This window comes from Fusarium mangiferae (assembly GCF_900044065.1).
Source record: "Fusarium mangiferae strain MRC7560 genome assembly, contig: FMAN_scaffold019, whole genome shotgun sequence".
Taxonomy (NCBI): domain Eukaryota; kingdom Fungi; phylum Ascomycota; class Sordariomycetes; order Hypocreales; family Nectriaceae; genus Fusarium; species Fusarium mangiferae.
Window position 1 is genome coordinate 119,364 of NW_024573939.1, and position 18,836 is coordinate 138,199.

An 18,836-nucleotide genomic window follows, 5' to 3' on the forward strand; every position below is an offset into this window, starting at 1 on the left:
ATGGCCGAACACGTCAAATTATCCCCCGACTCCTCCCAACCTTGCGCGCCATCCCTCGACAAGTGCCCCACGGCCTCGCGCAAGGTCTCTCCGACCGAAGCTCCTCTCCCGTCCCCTCCCGACTCCGCTGAGCGCACTCGTGCTGCTGCTGGCAGTCTGCCCAAAGTCCTGGTCGAAGTCGTGCGTGAGCTTGACGATTCACCTCTCGAAGTAGACTACTACAAGTCTTTCCCACTTAGCTGGGAAGATTTCAAGAGTGCTCGTGAGGTAATTGAAGCGACAATCCGTCGATTCGATTACGACCCTTTCAAAGGCAAGATCACGATCCGAATGACGACTCCAATCCACGATAGCTTCGCCGGACTGGTCAGCGAAGCCATCGCAATCAAGCTCTTCCCTCTCAAGACTGGAGACAACGCCACTGCCCGCTTTGCCAAGAGCATCATACCCGTCCTCTCTGCCCGCAACTACCTAGACAACCCAAAGCGACCCGCGTTCCCTGTCCAAGACCCCGAAAAGAAAGAGCAGAAATCACCAGACCTCCAGTACTGCCACAAAATGGCAGAGTATTCCGGCATAGTCGTCGAAATTGCCTACACCCAGCCGGCGAAGCAACTGAGGAAGCTTGCTCTGGCTTACATCCGCGGGTCAATGGGCAAGATTCAGACTGTCATCGGGTTCGACCTCAACAGCCACAAGCAATCAACTGTATCGGTCTAGAAGGCCAAGTATACTCTTGAGGAAGGTAGAAGCGCCTACTGGCTTGAAGTTGAGCAGGTCCTTAAGGAAGTTGTGAGTTCTCTTGTATCCCCGAATCAATATCATTGCAGACTAACCGGTCCTCTATAGCCCTTCCGTTCGGCCGACGGTGAGCCGCTCAACCAGGACTGCGAACTTGTCCTTTCTCTCCACGAGATGACCGCTGACCAGAGCCTACGCGAAGGCGTGGACAACAAGTCGATTTCGATCCTGTTCAAGGATCTTTGTGTCTTCATGAACACAGTGGCGGAAATTGAGGAAATGCAGCTCGAGAACTTGCAGAAACCTCACGGAGCCGAACAGCAAGCCCAAATCAACGGCATCCCGGTCAAGATCAAGGAACCAATTTCCAGCTCACCAGAAGAAGAGCTCGCGTCCGAGGATGAGAAAATCTTTGCTGATCAGGAGGAAGCGCAGCGAAAGAAGGCTAAGAACGACGACACCCCTTTCTCTCGTACTGTCGACAAAGACATCAAGGGCCGCCCCAATGTCGCGACACGCGCAGGGCCACCAAAGCGACCCGCGCCCACCAACACTGGCGAGAACCTCCCTGTCGCAAAGCGCCGCTCTAAGCGAAGAAGAGACTAGAGCTTGGATACCGAGTATTGGGGATGCTACTGGATCTGGATATGGTGATGTCTTGTGTGGCAGTTCTGGATCACGATGTCTTGTAGACGTTGGACATGTAAAGGATGGAGTTCTAGAGTTCTAGACCGAGAAAGTGGCATGTAGCGGTTGGAGATAGATGTATTCTGGATTGATTACATCTTGGACAGATGCTAGCTAATAGATGTCCCTTAAACCTGATGCCAGAAGTTATAACCCTTGGATGTACCGTGATTGTGGCAATATAAACCAATATCCAAGGTTCCTCCAAAGAACGGCGCCCATCGCCCTTGTCAAGCCAGCACCACCAAAGTCTTCGTCGATACCCGTGAGACAGGCTTGGCAATCTGCTCCCTCTTTGAATCAGAGCTCAGACTTGCCTGAACTTGAGCGAGGTCATTTACAGCAGCACCAATAAGTGACACCAAACCCCAGCCTCAAGCTTCGGTTATCAACACAGACTCCAATTAGTTTCCTTGTTCGAGGCCTCACTCTAGTACCAATGATAGCCGGCTACGGCGCTCTGTTCGCGCTCTAGTGCCTGATAGTCAATATACGCTCCACCGTATCTGATGTTGGTGTGTTGAGTCCTTTGCACCTGACCCCATACGATTAGTTACTTGCTCTCGCGATAAGTTATGGCGCCCTCAGTGGGCTTCAGTGGGCTTCAGTGGGTCTCGAGAGCAAAAGAGGTATAGATGGTAGGAGAACAGCTAGATGTCTCAATTGGCTAGCGGGCAGTTGTTCTGCGCTTGAAGACAGCTACTAACGCATCTTTCAGCGGCGTCATCGCGTCGTAAATTTATGATCATACCTGGCGGTGAATGCAAAATAGAAACATAACTTGGCACGATCCGTACAGCACTTCAATACAGCCCACAGCGTTTGGCGCCCATGGCATTATATCCGCGGTCAAGATGATTGTGGCTCCCGCGCGTGGATCGGGAACGAACAGCGCGCTTAAATATAGTATATATAAGAAGTAGGGTTTTATTAATGTTAACTAATAAACTCCCTACTAAATTAGGTTATTTATCTAGGAAGATTATAATAAGCACTGCAGATTAAGGATATAAATTTTAGACGCTCTATTTAAGTAACTCGTTTCCGAAGTGAATAACATCGTTACTTGGAGGTTTTGTCTTTGTATCTCAGATTCCAACCTGGACCACCTGGCCACCGGATACATTATCGTTGTTCATTCCAGCTGTGACAACAAAAACACTCTTGCCATCTCTGCTTAGGGTCACACTAGTAGGTCCAGCAAGAAGTCCCTCGGAGAGGACTGTAGCTTCGCCGTCAAGTGTGATCTTAATCAGCTTGTCTTGCCAAATGCCAACGTATACATTACCATTCCGATCAATAGTAAAGTCATCAGGTATGGAGGGAGATCCCTTCTCAACCCTGTAGATAATCTCAACGTCTCCGACCTTTTTTCCAAGCTTATCAATCTTCATTCGGCCAAAGGTCTGGCGATCAGTATTAGCGAAATACAGGTGGTTTTTATAGATCTTAATGCCGTTGACTCCAAGACCATAGGGGCCATCGACACCGGGGGTAAACTCCTTATCCTGAATAGCCACTCTGATTTTGCCAGTAGTTGTATCTATGCGCAAAATCTCTCCTCGTACAGAGTCAGCACCAAGGATGATATGCTTGTAATAGGGAAGTGCCACGATGCCATTAACAGGGCCATATTTGGACTCCTCAAAAACGGTATCAACAGACAGCTGGCCATGGTTGAACTTGAGTATCGAAAGTTTCATGCTGTTGTTTTGGAATTGTTGTCCGGTGTCATTGCCTGCAGCCAGAGTAAAGACATCGTCGCCGATTTCGGTAATGCCAAACAGACTATTGACGCCCTCAATCTGAGCAATCATCTCCGGTTCAGGAGGGCTTTTATATGGATTAACTGAGTAGAGTTTGCCTTCCCCCATTGTGCTAAGTAACAGGTTACCATTCGATCGAGAAGCAACATTCTCTATCCGGACGCCGGGAATCTCGACAATTTCCCGGACCTTTGGCTGGGAAGGAAAACATTTAGAAAGGGTGCCCGCAAGGAGGAGAGCAGGGAGAATGGATGCAGGTGCGTAGTGCATGGTGCTGGATGGAGGTTGAAGAAAGATAGAGTTGCGATGATATCCAAAACACGACTTTTAGATACAAATAAGCGACCCTCAATATATCATAGACGGCACAAAGCTGACATATGGTTTCTCGGATGCTTTGATTTGTCAGCGGATTATTAATGCTGTGATCCTGCTATTGTCCCGGACGCTGACATGCATATTCCATGCTCCACGGAGCCCGAGATGGATCCCCATCCCTGCCGGAACACCCTTATCAAAGTTCAGATACATGAGTCTCCTCTCATACTAGAGACTGGTTGGCTGGTAGTTGGACATGTTGGACGGTCGCATCATTGATGCCCTCATATACAAGCAGGTAATAGCCTCTGTACGCGCTGGAGCATCTTGGGCGGCGCCTGAAATACCGCCGATCCATCATCGATGGAATGATAAAGTGCCTGGATCTCAATCAAACTTCGGTCACTCATTTTGCGCTCATTGGGTGACAGAGAACAATGGCCACAGATACAAGTAAAGATGACCAGACTCATAATCCCCGCGTTCTGGCACATATATGATTGTGATCGTTGAACCAGTCTCGATTTCTTGGCAGCAGAGGTTCTATAGCAGAATGGAATCACATCAATAATGTTGAACCTCTTGTTTATCTCAGAATATATGGGTTTCCTGCTCTTTTATTCCCAATTGCCGTGTACCCCTGTTTATGCCCGACCTGTTTCCATATAATCCACCCCCAGCGACTGATTTGTCCCAGTTGGATCGACGATATGCGTGCACGATACTCACGCTTGGGAACACCAACTTTAGCTTTGATACGTCACCCACGCTCTTTACTGTGAGATCAATCCGAAGTTTCTTGCCTATGATCTTTACGAGTTCGTGGTACCGAACAGTTAGTCGAATGTAGCCTACTTCCACTATAGGACTTGAAGATCTCTTTCGCTATGGTCCTTCTTGATCGCAGAGGCAGTTGATAGATGAAGTTTCAATCGTCAACCTAAACCTAAATCTCGAGATACCGTATTTCTTCTCCTAGCAAGATCCCATTAAAAACTAAAAGGCTCTAAATACTGATATCACCAAAGCCATGATGATACAGTAGTTCCCGGCCGTGGTGAACTGGAAATTCAGCTACCACCATAATGCTGATATTCTTATTACTAGTATATGCTTTAGCTAAAAGTGAAAGCACAGCATAGAGCGTCTTTCCGGTAATAATTATCTATTACGACTACTAATGCGCCCCTAGGAATTAAATCTTGACTTATCTCGATTCTCTTCCCTCCTAGATTATTAAATTCTGAGCCGGAAATATGTGATGAAGGCTTTTTGACAGAGACGGTGGGCGGGGGGAGCTTTCTGGCTTTGCGGATTTGCGCCATGGGGACGGTGACTTGCTGGGCCAACGCGGATGCATACATGAAGCCTCCCGCTTCGCAACAGGCCACTGCTCTAACTTTAACCCAATCACCTTTGAACTGAGTTTGTAGTGGAGAAGTGCATAAAGCCAAGCCGCTCTGCAGTTGGGCGATGTTCATTAGATGTCGGAAATTGATCCCTGGGCGTGGGAAGTTGGGCATAGGAACCACTATAGTAGCTAGTCGCTCCAGGTGCTTGTGGAGGAGGGGAAGCAGGTACTTATCCGCAAACCTTCTGGCGCCGTCGTCTCCCGTTGCTTCATTGTTGAAGATAAGATTGTGGCGGTAGTCCAATGTTGTTGAATTCGACTTACAATTACTACCATTGCTGCCACGATCGTCATTCTTGTAATCATGATTACGCAGATTATCTTCATTGACCTGGCACTTCTGGCAAGCTTATCGCGTCTTTTCACTAGCTGTGACGCGAATGTCAAGCAATCTGCTGTTCGGAACCAAATGCGCTAAGGTTGCAGTCGGTGCCTCATCTCTCATCCCGGTAATTACCAGTACGTCCGTATCTGCGGCGCCGGACACCACGTAATATATCGCTCTCATCTTCTGACTTTATAGCACTGGCCGATCGATACTTGCTTGGTACGCGACCGACGTATAGTATTTGACCAGAGGCCACGCTAACCATTACAGCACCACGACGGCGTCACACGCAAGCCCAGGCACGCACCTGGCCAAATATCTAATGCCGCCCTGCAGCCAGAGTCCTGACCCTACACTTGGGCGGGCTCCCATGGGTACTGTCAAGCCTACCGTTATAGTCTTGCAGATAATGTCTCCAGCATCGCAGCCACCCTCCGTAACGATTAGCGGCATGAAATCGAAATTGACTTCAACGCAATTGCATGTTTAGTAAAAGTTGCCCTTGGGCGAACTGAACAACTGATGGCCGGGGTGAGCTTTTTCACAACGGCCCAGTGCGTGGCATAGCTTACGCTATTTGCCCTAGATAGCTTCTCCCATGTTCGCATCTCCGAAGGCAAACTCTGCGATGAAAGAAGCAAATCGGCCCGAAGTCTCATCATCGGTTGCTACCCGAACGACCGCGGTAGGGAAAGACGCCATGTAATGACACAACAAGCCGTCAAGATTCAAGTTGCCATCACGATATGACATGCCACTAGTCCCGGTTCTGGGCGTTCGTTAAGTGATTTCAGTGCCTGTTCGATAAATCTGCATTCAGGCTTTATGCCGTACGTGCTATGGCACAATAAGACGACATCAAATTTCTCACAGCCACTTGTCCCAATGCTAGTAACGCTCCCTGTCTTTCTGTTGTCATTATCTAGCGTGAATGGCATCTGGTGAATATCGTGGCGGGCTTCCAGGCACGGCAGAGGAGGCTCTGTTCCTCGGGTAGGCTGAAACCAACCATCTATTTTCATTGTAAATTACTTGTTAGGCTTGAATGTAATATATTACCTGATTTTACGCCTGATATAATAGGGAAAGTATCCAACATCACTCTTTACGTCGGGCCCAATTTCTAGCACCGAGATACCATGCGGTCACTTCAGCAGATGATCTAGTAGCGAAGAGAGTTGAGGGGCAAGGATGTTCTGGTATGTCATCCATTCAGAGCCTTGCATCAAGATGTCGAAATCGGCGCTGTACTCATGTAGGATAACGGCTGGGTTGCGTGCGATGCTGTCGCCCTTATTATCTGCCTAAGGGTTTGCTTCAGGGTGTCGAGAGTGGTCATATCCGCTTGCAAGCTTTTGTGCCGGTAGAGATAATAGATTACGATTGTGTATGGATGATAATTGAATTCAGCTGAATTGTGTCTCTCCGGAGCTGTTGCCGCTTCTGCCTCGATGCTGGGTGTAATAGAAGCGTTAGAATCTTTGTTTTCTCGACAGGAATATCTTGATTCTTGACCAACCGGTTATTTACTAGATTGTCATTTTTATGCTTTCATCGCTATAGCCATATCCTATGCCTTCTCTATAAGACTACCCCGCTATTGTCTCCAGACAAGGCTTGACACATCCTCTTCAATCCTTCATCCAACACATATTTGGGATGCGCGATGACTAGACGAAACCACCCAGATGTTTCACTTTTGTAACCACTTGCCGAAGTGATGTAGACCTTTCTCTCTCTAAGTAGTGCCAGGATGTCATCATCACTCGCGGCATGATGAGTAGCCGCTGCCAGGTTCACCATTAAGAATAAAGATGCGTTCGACTTGAGGTACGGTATGCCATTCGCCTGTAAAACCCCAGTGACATATCTATAACTCTCCGACAGACGGGATCGATGCAATGATATATAGCTATCAGTGAAGTCTTTGTCCATCAATAGCGACACCGCTGCGTTATCAGCGAGGCTTGATGGGAAGTTGAAAAGCCTGTAATTTAATTAAAAAGGTCACGTACACGCAAGGTATAATGCAGACTTACGAAAAGCTCTCGAGTGATTTGAGAAATAACGGATTCGATTGGCTTATGAGGCAGCCGATGCGTAAGCCAGTAGCACCAAAGTCCTGCAGTAATGTTAACTCGTGAAGCTGTAGAGGGGTGAGATGTAGCACTTTGCTAAATCCCCACTGCACATGGACCTTTCTTGGGTCCATGAGTCCTTCTGCATTCAAAGAAAGTACTGAAGTGAAGGGAACGGCGTCATCCATCTCTGAGTTCTCGAACACAGATAAGGCATAGATTTCGTCGACGAGAAGGTGGAGCCTCAGTTTACCGCAAAGACGCATATATGCTATCAAGACATCTTTTGCATAGCAACGACCTCAATCGTATGTCAGCTCTCACCGGCCGTGGGATTTAGATCATTCACGATACAGACCTAATGGGTTGTGAGGAGAGCATAAGAGTACTGCCTGCACACACTTCCCTTCCTCTCGTGCTCGTATGTACTCCTTCTCATACGCCTCGACAGCTTCTAAAGAAAATGAATCAATGCCGTTGAATGAAACCTCACGGACTTGGACTCTGCTTCGGTTAGCAGATGGTTGTGTTTGCAGATAGGGATTAAGTTACCCAGCCCGAATACCAAATATGTAGTTGAACGCCGTCCAATAGGGTCTTCCGATAAGAACTTGGTCTTTGGGGTTGAAGAGTGACCACGCACAACACTCGATTGCGTTACCCACGCCAGGCGTAATGGCCAGATGCGACGGGGTAACCATAATATTAGGGTTGAAGTAATTATTCAGCAACAGGCAAAAAGCGTCTTTCAGTTGCTTTGAACCAGTAAACCCATCTCCATATGTCAATGCATGAGAGGTGATACGAAGCTAAGGATGTTAGAAAATACAATGCATGTGTTTCAATCTTTACGAAGTCATACGTGTGAGTTGATGAACGAAACAAGTTCCGTTTGCAGCAATGCCTTTATCCTTAGCTCATGTCTGCTTCAAGAGAGACGGTGCCTTACATTTTCAGCGAGCCCGAGGTTGACTATGCCTTCTTGGTTAGTCTCGGGATGCCACAAGTTGTTGAGAACATCGAAGAACTTAGGGACATCCGGCAAGAACCCAAGTCCGCGAGACGAAATACAGTCGTTTTGAGACATAATGATGCACTATGAGTTATGAGAACGAGCGGTGGGATGGAGGAGCGTTGTAGAACGAGAAGCTGCACCTGTGTTGTATGAAAAACATGAAGTATACAGTTATCAGGATTGTCTTCTCTTTTGTAGACAGCTGTCGGAATGAGTTCGGGTTTGATGGAGTTACTGCGAATATGTCCGATGAATTCTCCGATGCTCTCTTTTTGGAACTTGGGCCTAGTTGAGACTATGTAAAATCTGGAGAGACTCTTGGATCTGATAAAGAAAGAATCCGCTGCTAAGCGACTAGGCTATGATCTGATAACTTGGATCAAAATTACATACGTCTAGATCAGGCAGAGCAGGTCGAGCCATTGGGTGGCAACTTTTCCGAAATGTCCGATACGTCTCGGCTCACAAGTCGCTAGTACGCTCAGCGATCGGCCGCATCTTTCTACCGCTCCTCACCACCTACATCAGCCCCGGACTCCAGCTTCTCCGCTGATCCCCGACAATCATTTTCATAAACCAGCGCAACGCCACCCTAAGCTAATTTCCCCGTTCGTTCTCCGCTAAACTCAAATGTCCGAGACTCGCCATGCCAGATCATAACCAAGTTTGCTCGAGTCAATCGTTCTCTGGGCGTAAAGGCGTGCCTCACAAACGGCCACGGAAACGGCTCAGCTGCGAGCCCTGTAGAGTCAGTAAGCTCCGATGCGATCGACGGCAACCCTGCTCCGCTTGCAGACGGCGGGAACGCGAATCTGCATGCACCTTCCGGCCAAGTCGGCATGCAGTCCCGAACAACACCACGTCTTCAGCAGCTGAGTCATTGTCTCCGGTCTGTGATTCTTCGGCTTGTCTACCACCACTTGTAGTAGCTGCCACAACAGCACACACGGAAGATGACGCCCATCACCCAGCACCATCGATTGCTGGACGGCCTTCGAGCGATAGTCGCCCACAGCAATCACCTCCAGCCGAGCTTCTGTCATCTGTCGTATCTTGGGACGCGGTCCTTGAGCGACCTCCTTCTGCTCGCGAGTCTTGCCCCCCTGGACGAGAAATAGACCCGTTTGCTTCTTTCGCCTTTGGGCCGAAAAGGTCAATGAGCGAGCTGTTGGACCTTTTGCCCCCCAAGACTATTCAAGAATTTCTTGTCTCCAGATACTTTACGTACCAAGCTCCGTTGTTTCATATCCTTCATGGACCCACCTTCCAGCAGCAATATGCCCAGTTCACCCAAGATCCCACGCAAACCTCACTGTCTTGGCTAGCGCTACTCTTCACCCTTTGCTCCTTGGGTGTCCAGACATTGGAACCCGGCGACCCAGTGCTCAGGGAGTGCGAGCCGACATATTCTGATGTTAGCTCCTTCGACCCGCCTCTTTTATATCGACGCCTTCGTGGCGCCTCTCTTGCTTGCCTTGCAGAAGCCCGATTCATGGTGCGACACGATCTCAACACCCTTGAGGCCTTATTGATCATGACTTATGGCATATGCCATAGTGAAGGAGTCGATCGCGCCTGGGTTTTCTTAGGCGTTGCCCTCAATATGGGTATTGCGTTGCGATGCAATGTCATTAATCATTCAAATCAGAACTTTATCGAGCAGCAGAGACGTTGCCGATGCTGGGCCGGGGTTCGGATGCTCTATACTTACCAAGGCATTCTGTTCCGTGACGTTGATCCTTCGTTCCTACTTGCACTTCCTTCTCCCATGCCCGCAGAAGTCAACGATTCTGACATACATGCGGATGCAGTTGGAGAACCATCGACATATCCGAACAGCATGTCAGTCATGATCTTCAAGCTTTATCTTTTTGAGCTATCTACTCAGATCTGCTCTCGTCTTTCTAACAGTTCTACATTCGACCAAGCTGCAATGAACCACTTTGATGCTCTAATCAGAACCAAGCAACAGCAGTGGACTTCAGTATTTCTGCCTTCTGGGTGTGCCACCTTTTTGGATACGGCAGGGTATGCATATTGGTGCATACTTGAGACTTACGCTCATCAGCTTTATCTCCTTATTCATCGACCTTTCTATCATTCCCAATCTCCCCAGTTTCTACCTTCTAGCAGAAGGAGATATGCCGAATCGAGCATAGCCTTGTTGGAAACTTATGAGAAGCTGTGTGAGCTTCCTACACTTCGGCCATACCGATGGCTAGTGAATGGTATGACAAGCTTTAATGCACTTCAAGGGGCGATTGCTTTAGCAGCTTGTCTGATGGATAAACCCGGACAAGAGAGCACCACAGACTTTCACACGGCAGTGTTTGATGCTGCTGTCCTGCGCATTGAGTCACTGCGGAAATCTAGCCCTGTCTGTGAGAGAGCTTATTCTGCAGTCCAAGCAATACAGTAAGGCTACATTTATCTAAAACGGATCAAATCTCACATTCACAGGGCCCAAGTATCTATGCAGAATACTAAAGAGGACCATACCTCTTCCCAAGGATGGGATCCTAGTGTTGATTGGCTTGACATAAGCTCTCTTAATTGGGTAAGCTGTATTCCTTGATGCCACTCTATATAAACTTTATCTTATACTACGTAGACATTTTAAGACAATTCTATTAATAACACTAGGTATAGGCAAGCGTGTTTGAGTTGTAGCTCGGGGTCCTCTGTGAGCCAGATTTGGCCTAGTTGGGACATCAGCTTATTATGGTCTATATTGGTGAGCTTCTGAATAACGGTCTTCAATGTACCCAGTCCGGTTATTCTTCTTCACCTTAGCAAAATGATGCCTCATGTTGCCCAGAGTAGACCCATTTCGCCCGTGATGCTCAGTTGATGTCATGAACCAACGCAGCAGATTCAGCGTTGGGTTTAAGAGACATCAGAACCGGAAGACATTCCATCCATGTCGCGAAGCCGGCTTTTTCGAGGTCGCCAGAGAGGACAGCATTTTTTCTCAGGTTGTCGATCACTACCTTAGTGCACCGTTGAGTTTTTAGATCGCGAAGTCTCTGCAAGATGCTTTCGATTCTCAAACGTTTAAGATTAACAATCTTGAGTAGGAGTTGATGTTCTTTTTGCTGAATCGGGAGTTCTGTGCCATTCTTGTCAATAATCCTGTAGAAATTTATATAGCGAGCTTTGTTGCATACCTATGGAAGAAGTGACAGAAAGGTCATCTAATATATCATTTAGACGTTGAAGTAGTTGTTGAGGTAAACCAAGGCTGCAAGCAAGTCGCAAGACAGATCCTGTAGGATGCCGTTATTCCATACATGCAGCTAAAGCTGTCTCGCCGCTCTTGGCAGAGGTTAAACTGATTAGAGCAAATAAGTCGAAGAATTTCTTGTAAAGATTCTCCATTTTTCGCGCATTTTTATAGGGGTGCATATCGAGGCTATATACTATCGGTTTACCTTAGACCGGGTCAATTAGAGACAGCAGGGTTGCTACTCTGTCAAAGCGCTTATAGCTGTCGCCAGTTAGGGTACCGTTTTATAACGTTATATTCATATCAGTAGACAGTAAACCTTGGTCTTGTAAAACGATATGGTTGTAGATGGGTACCCTGAGCCCCTCCATACGCTAGGTACTGTAATCATGTTGGAGGCCGGGGACAGTTACGGGGCATTACTGAGAGAGACTGGAAGCCAGTTATGTCATCATAGATGCGGCAGGGGTGTACATGCCCGGCCCTCCAGCATGTACCTTTGTATTGTTAGGACTTCTGTTCATAAGGTTCCCTGCTCACATCAAGATCTATCCTGATAGACCGACATTCAACGTTAATTGTTGCAAATGAAAGGCTTTTGATTACCGCTGTATCGAGAACAGATACTCCTGGTTCATCGTGACTTTCCATTTCCGAGTCAAAACTTGCGAAAGATATGTCTTTCCATGCTAACCATCCATTTCGCCATGGTGCCCAAAATCCACCTTTGAGCGGAGATAATGCACCAGCACAGGATCAAGGGCAATACAAAGAACCACAGTGTCTAGACTCTGTGGCGCATCGTGCAAACGCTCTACCTGACTACGCAAATGCAACCTCTGATCAGGACCACGGCGCGATTGATCCAAGTCTGTTGATGCAGGCCACGACGCCAGAGCATCTGCTGTTTCAGCTGCTTGCACCATCCCATGACGCATGAGCAATTGGTGATTTGCAATCGAACAAACAGCGACCCACAGTCATTGCTGAAGATACGATGCAAACGGTGTTTGAACCTGCTGGCGATGCAACAGTCTCGCAATCCAATATTTCCGCAGACCATTCTGGGCCGGCGAGTCCCCCTTCAATCGACACAAATGATTTCTCCAACAAGTCAACAGACCTGGTAGAAAGAAAAACCCGCCTGGCTTGTAATTGGAAAGGTTGCAAACATAAAGCTGCCAACAAAGAAGAACACGAGTACGTGGCCATTCTTTTACCATGATCTTTAATGAGATTCTTTCCTGGTATTATTGGATGTATGCTGATGAATACTATTCTCTGTTTTCAGCCGGCATATGGCACAACACAGGACATGCCCCAAGAGTGACTGTTCTTGGGGAGACGCTAGTGAAGAAAAGCAGATGAAGCGCCATGTGTGGAGCAACCATAGGTCGTGGGCTGAGCAAACCAATTACCCTCCCATAGGAGGACCATGCCTTGAATGCGGCAAGGTATACACAAGACAGGATAATTTGAAACGTCATATGGACGAGTGTCACCAAGGCCAAAAAAGAAAGAAGAGGGAAGTGGATAAAGTCTCGGGTTAAAATTAGTTTTATGTTTCTTGTAAGTGATTCTTGCAAGGACTTATCATTAATAGGCAATTCGTTCGATAGATGAAGAGGAGAATCTTCAGAGTTTCATACCATCATCTAAATGAGCCTGGTTTGAAAGGATGAAAAGAAATTAAGCTTGAAAAATGGCTAGTATCCCAGATCAAATTCAGTTGTCTTACTCTGCCTGTCCCCTTTAACTGTCTAGGCTATCTATTACATAAAGGTTTCTTAGAACTCTTCTCTTGGGCTGAGGCAAAGGGCTGTACTAAGATACAGTAGTCTGCTGAAGAGAGCCATAGGAAGTCGTATGATCCAGTGGCCGCACAGTTATCGCTGTCAGTCGTTGCTAGGCGCGCTGCCTCTGGCCTTCTGAGAAATTCCATGTACGCATTGAATCTTAGGACAGAGCTAGTTGAAGATATCCGTAAGGAAGTTGTGGATATGCATAAGGAAAGATGGCTTTAGAAAGCTTTGTCTAATATGGATATGCTTGATAACTTTAGTAAAGAAGACTAAAAATATGGATAGCTAATAATAGCTAATAAAGGTATTTCGATTAATATTTCATTACTTACATACCATAACATAGGAATTATGAAAGGAGGATGACCTTAGCTCTGAATTAGCTGTAATAACTTTAGGCGCGTAGACGCGTCTTGACCTTATATCTTTTACCTCTTCTATTATGCCTCTCGCGGCAGTGCAACGCTATATATGCCTTTGTAAAATCAGAGAACTTAAGTTTTAGCCCCGTCCGGTCTGGTCGTTATCAAGTTCGTTGGGGGCCGTGCCACAGTCCAACTTCACCTGTTGCAGACACAACAGTTATTCCGCTGAGGTGAACAAGGCAGACTTGGACGTATGGCAGTCCGGGCACAGAGGGCTAATGGTGGGCAACTGATCATATAGCTCACCATGTAGCTGACGACAAGGCTATTGTGTATGCAGCTTGAGATAAGGGTAGTGATATTATGAGTCGTCACAGTACAGTTTTGGTTACGCCGTTACCTTGAACATAGATGAAAATGGACTAGGCTGTATATTTTAACCTCCATGGATAATATATTAGTCCCTGCCGCTGGAAACACTGCAGCCGTACTTAAGCTATAATGCTTGACCACATAAAGGTCATTAAAACCATCTTGATCGAACGCCAAATAAGGCAGGGTAAATTACACAAGGAGGACCAAGAGAGACAAGAAGTTTAATTAATAGGACGTGCCCCTTTGCGCCTGTCAATTATAACAGGACAGAGCGTCAAGAGTCCAGATAAGGCAGCTAGTCTACTGTTCTGTAACTCTATGCCTAATTCTTTGCGTTTGGAGCGGCCCGCTCCAAGAAAAGTCGTTTGTTGATGAATCGATAGTTTTCAAATTGCAATTCCGTCGGGACCCATTGGAATCTGGCATGATCAGGAATCAGCGATGTAAACAGACTGACGGAGTCGTAGAAGTAGGAGTAGCGTGCCTGCATCTTCTCTTTGAAATTTAGAACTGTGATAGGGTTGAGGGGTCAAAAAGAGGCTTCAGCCTCAAGGCCACAAAGGTAAAGAACACCAAAAAAAACACATACGGGCAAAATACTCGTCGCCCTCACTGTTGCCTAGGATCGAAATTTAGAACAGTATGTAATATATAGTATTCTCGTTTTATTCACTACGAACACAAACTCATACCATGTGAATCTTTCCATTTTAAAATATACTTTGCCGTTTTTACCCTAAAATCACTATAGCTTCTGCCAAGTCCTGCAGCGCGGTTTGCAACATTTGGCGCCTCTCTTGAGTCGCGCGGGACTCACTCGCGATCAATTGTAACTTCTCATCAGTCAGGTCGAGCACCCACTGTTCACAAAACAGAATCAGGGGACTTGATGGGCCTGAAAGCAAGCAGTGATCAACGGCCTGGTGGTAGATGTTATCGACGAAACGCTTGCGTGCCACCTTATAGTAGGCCTCGAGAATGTCGTGTATCTCTTCTGCTGTATGCTCGGTGTTATTATGGTTGTTTACCACTGATGAAATATCGTCAAGTTTAATAACTTGCTGCCCAGTATTCACATCATTCCACGCCTTCTTTATCAGAGCTTTATTAATGCGATCGTTCCGTGCTTTCTGTAAATTCTCGTTGAAATAGTGGTTAAGTGTGTAGGGCTTTTTATGTCTCTCGATATGAACCAAGTGAATGGCTCGGTTCATGCCATCCTTATACCTAGCAAGGAGATCACCCATTAGGCCAGATAGGAGTCCGTCGAGAATACGAGTTTCATGACAAACTGTCCCAAGGGCTTCAAGTATGAATTTGTGAACAGATAAGATCACCTTACTCAAGTACACTGTAGCCATCTTCTGCCAGTAGATAGACTGTTCTTGGAAAGCACTGGACAGAACTCGTGGCCCAAAGGTACCTAGTTCGACACCTCGAGAACGTCGATGCATTTGAGTGATCCAATGTATGATTCCTGTCGATGGTCGATTTGAAATGCAGTCTTCTATTATGATGCCCTCTAGATCAGGATATAAGTCAAGGTCAGATTGTATTGGTGGCTCTTCCTCACTATCTTCTTCCTCCTCATCTTCAGAGTCAGAAGGGAATGATGAAAGAATCTCAAGTGCGGGTGCTTTGTTCCAATTTATCGTTTCGAACCTGTAAGTGTGCGCCCTAGCTTCGAAATCGACAGCAAATTCGTCTGTCGTGTTGACAACCTCGGTGATGAGACGTAAGTTATCATCCGCGAATGCTTGGTTTGTTGAGTAGTCCGCATCCAACGCTGCTCTCACAATGTTCTGAAACTTGCTCGCAACGCTCACTAAAAACTGCTGCTGTTGTCGTCCCGTCTGGCGTGGAGGTCCAAGACTCACCAGCTCTTCTTGCTTCTCAGTGAGCTTGCGACGCGTCTCGGATCGAAGTTTAGGAAATGCCTTGTCAGCGATCTGTCCAAGAAGCTCCTGGAGGCACACTCGAAGAGCCTTGATGCCAGCCTTGTGATCTGGCAGAGAGGTCCAAGGCTCATCTTTGAACATATCTTCACGGTGCAACGAGTCGACCGCCCCTTCAGAATCTTCCTCGTCACCGCCACGGCTCCTAACGACATAGTAACCAAGGGTGAGAGGTCGTCGTTTACCTAGTACCAGGTCGCAGACGACGGCTTTTGCACTTCGTTCTTTGAGAAGATCGGGCTTTGTGAGAATACCCAGTGTACGCTCGCCGAATGGGTCGACTTCTTCGGCAAATGCCAGAATTTCCTGAGTGGCAATATCGACGTTACATGGGAGAACAGCCAAGATTACTGTGCGGCTATCGCGAATGTAGTTCTTGACCATCCTTTCGACTAACTGACGGTCTTTATCTGTAGTAACTCCTTGAGTGGTGATACGAAAGATTCCAGGAACGTCGATGACTGTCAGATAATCCTCGTTTGGTCCACATCTCTCAATTTTCAACACGTCTTCAGTAAACGTCTTGATACCACCTGGGTTTTTGGGCGTTTTGATCTCCATAAGTGTATTCACCTGTTACCTGAAAGTCAGCATCAAATTTCCAAGATAGTTAATGTTATCTGTACCTCATTTAAAATGTCTGGAAACTCAGCGTTGAGCTGTTCAGTCGAGTGCACTTCCTTCGTAAAACTCTCGAGTTTCTCTCTTTGCTGGACTGAGGCAGTTGGTCCTGGAATGATACTGATAGTAATACGAGATACAGTATCGCGACGTTGAGTGATCTGGGTTGCATAACGAGTGCAAAGCTCTTGGCCACGCGGAAATGGTACTCCGGTCAAATTCTCTAGAAGAGATGATTTCCCAGAGCTTTGGTCCCCGACGGCAACCAATTGGGGTAGAGCAAGGTACGTAGCAATGTTTTTCTCGCGAAGCTGGTCAATCTTACGCAGTCGGCCTGGGCTGGTCAGCATAGATTGACTCATGGTGATTTCCTTGTAGATTACGACTGCTGAGTGAATGATGGGGTTGTTAAGTATAGACTAAGATGTCGACAACAAAGATTCTGAGGATAGTCACAGGCATTTCATTTTGTTGGCCAGGCGCTCTCTTTAATCTGCCCACTGTCTGACTTGACTCTGCTTATCGCCCCAATCATTCAGAGATCTTTCACGAGCGCTTGGTGGGCCTCCAACATACAGCGGCAGTAACGATGACGAATACAATGCCACGGAACCAATAATTCGAAGCAGGACAACGCATGATTTACTCATCGAGAGAGACCCACCGAAAAGCCAACAGGCTTCAAAAAGAGGCGGCCAGTTAAGTGCTATTTCTCAAGGTGAGAGATAACATTAGTACGAATTAGACTTACCACCGTGGGGTAATTGTCACAGTTGTTGGTGATAACATGTCGCAGCTGCATTAGTCCTAGTAGGCTACTTGCCTTCTCTTTTATGCGGGAGGCCTATCATTCTTATTATCTGGTGGCCATTGATGCCCAACCTCTCCAGGCTACGATCTGTTTCCTTCTGTGAGACCTCACAGTCTTTATTCACTTTACCTATATTTTTACAGCACAAATGAAAGCGACAGCTACTGACCAAGATTCCCTGCTTGACGTCCTGTTTTGCCGCCTGGTAATCCGGCCTGAACTGCCATGGAGTTTCAACGGTCACAATATCGCCCTGGCTTACAGCCCCGCGGAAAGGTTACATGATGCCTAATCTATGGTTCACGATATTGGCTAGCCGTCATGGGGCTGTGCTACATCACAATGCGCAGTTTGACTTTATTTTGGATTGCATAGGTATACCTGGGCTTGCTGCCTTTCGATAGATAGCGGCAGCAAACTCCTCTGCAAGGACGGCCCATGCTGGAATAATCAAACCCAGGCGCCGCGATAGACATATACGCAACATCATGGCTGAGATCTTGAATCACCAGAGAGAACTTCGAGCAACGTCGTCATCCGTAGAAGGAAGCTTCGTACCGACCAAATAAGACTGACTTACAATGACAGCTTCGTTCATCATTTCAATCTCTTCAGCAACTTTGAGAAGGCTCTGCTTCTTTTTAGTGCTTCTATTTCTCGATGCAAGCTTGCGGTTTTATGATAGTCTCGAACCAAGTAAAGACCTCGCTAAAGGAAGTGCCAACAGTGCTGCATATATTAATGCTCTGTCCTAATTCACCAGCAATCGGCAATCAGCAAAGAGTCTTTGAATGTTCGAATACTTAATCTACTGTACTGGAATCGGGTTCAGTGCGGGAATCTTGGATCTGATTATAGGTAAAGGCCTCGAGATACGCATTTCAAATGGTGTAATTAATTGGCAGCATAAACTTTTAAAATTTGATACAAAGGAATACAGCAATCAAGTTAAAACATAGACTTGGTTATACTCTAGTTGCCAACCTTTATGTTCTCTGACGGGTAATCTCAAAGAGCTGGAGCATGCTTGGCGATGATTTCAGGTAGTAACAGGCCAAATTCTATAGACAGCTGGCCATATTGCGATGATATTCCTCTTGCCCAACACGGCCGTGTATAAAGTGAAGAGAACCTCCCAGCTTGTTGATGCGATGACTGAGCGCTACAACTGCGGCCTGCTTCAAGGCTGGTTCAGCTAAGCGTCTCAAGCTGGTCTATTCCTCTCTCGATAGAAGAAGGACCCGTCGATCTGGTAGGATCACGAGACTCAACAGAAATTACACGTGATTACCTTAATTGCAGTGATAGAGCTGACTGCTTGGGCGTGGTGCCTTGTA

The 18,836-nt window shown here is 46.9% G+C and overlaps 5 protein-coding genes across 5 annotated transcripts; 2 read left to right on the top strand and 3 right to left on the bottom strand.

The window, feature by feature from the left end:
- FMAN_15267 (uncharacterized protein) lies at positions 1-1,347 on the top strand (the record flags this gene model as incomplete). The annotated part of the gene is made up of 3 exons (XM_041824851.1): positions 1-677; positions 750-792; positions 850-1,347. 3 exons carry the CDS (start codon positions 1-3, stop codon positions 1,345-1,347), a joined length of 1,218 nt encoding a protein of 405 aa, XP_041690290.1.
- A 1,169-nt stretch (positions 1,348-2,516) lies between these two features.
- Positions 2,517-3,464, bottom strand: FMAN_15268 (uncharacterized protein; the record flags this gene model as incomplete). The annotated part of the gene is made up of 1 exon (XM_041824852.1): positions 2,517-3,464. One exon carries the CDS (start codon positions 3,462-3,464, stop codon positions 2,517-2,519), a length of 948 nt encoding a protein of 315 aa, XP_041690291.1.
- Positions 3,465-6,832: 3,368 nt separating this feature from the next.
- On the bottom strand, positions 6,833-8,416 carry FMAN_15269 (related to 1-aminocyclopropane-1-carboxylate synthase, and related proteins; the record flags this gene model as incomplete). Its single annotated transcript, XM_041824853.1, has 6 exons — positions 6,833-7,238; positions 7,291-7,630; positions 7,688-7,833; positions 7,882-8,138; positions 8,192-8,233; positions 8,279-8,416. 6 exons carry the CDS (start codon positions 8,414-8,416, stop codon positions 6,833-6,835), a joined length of 1,329 nt encoding a protein of 442 aa, XP_041690292.1.
- A 574-nt stretch (positions 8,417-8,990) lies between these two features.
- FMAN_15270 (uncharacterized protein) lies at positions 8,991-10,763 on the top strand (the record flags this gene model as incomplete). Its single annotated transcript, XM_041824854.1, has 1 exon — positions 8,991-10,763. One exon carries the CDS (start codon positions 8,991-8,993, stop codon positions 10,761-10,763), a length of 1,773 nt encoding a protein of 590 aa, XP_041690293.1.
- A 4,080-nt stretch (positions 10,764-14,843) lies between these two features.
- On the bottom strand, positions 14,844-17,050 carry FMAN_15271 (uncharacterized protein; the record flags this gene model as incomplete). Its single annotated transcript, XM_041824855.1, has 2 exons — positions 14,844-16,640; positions 16,694-17,050. The coding sequence occupies 2 exons, from the start codon at positions 17,048-17,050 to the stop codon at positions 14,844-14,846; spliced, it is 2,154 nt and encodes a 717-aa protein (XP_041690294.1).
- Positions 17,051-18,836: the final 1,786 nt, after the last annotated feature.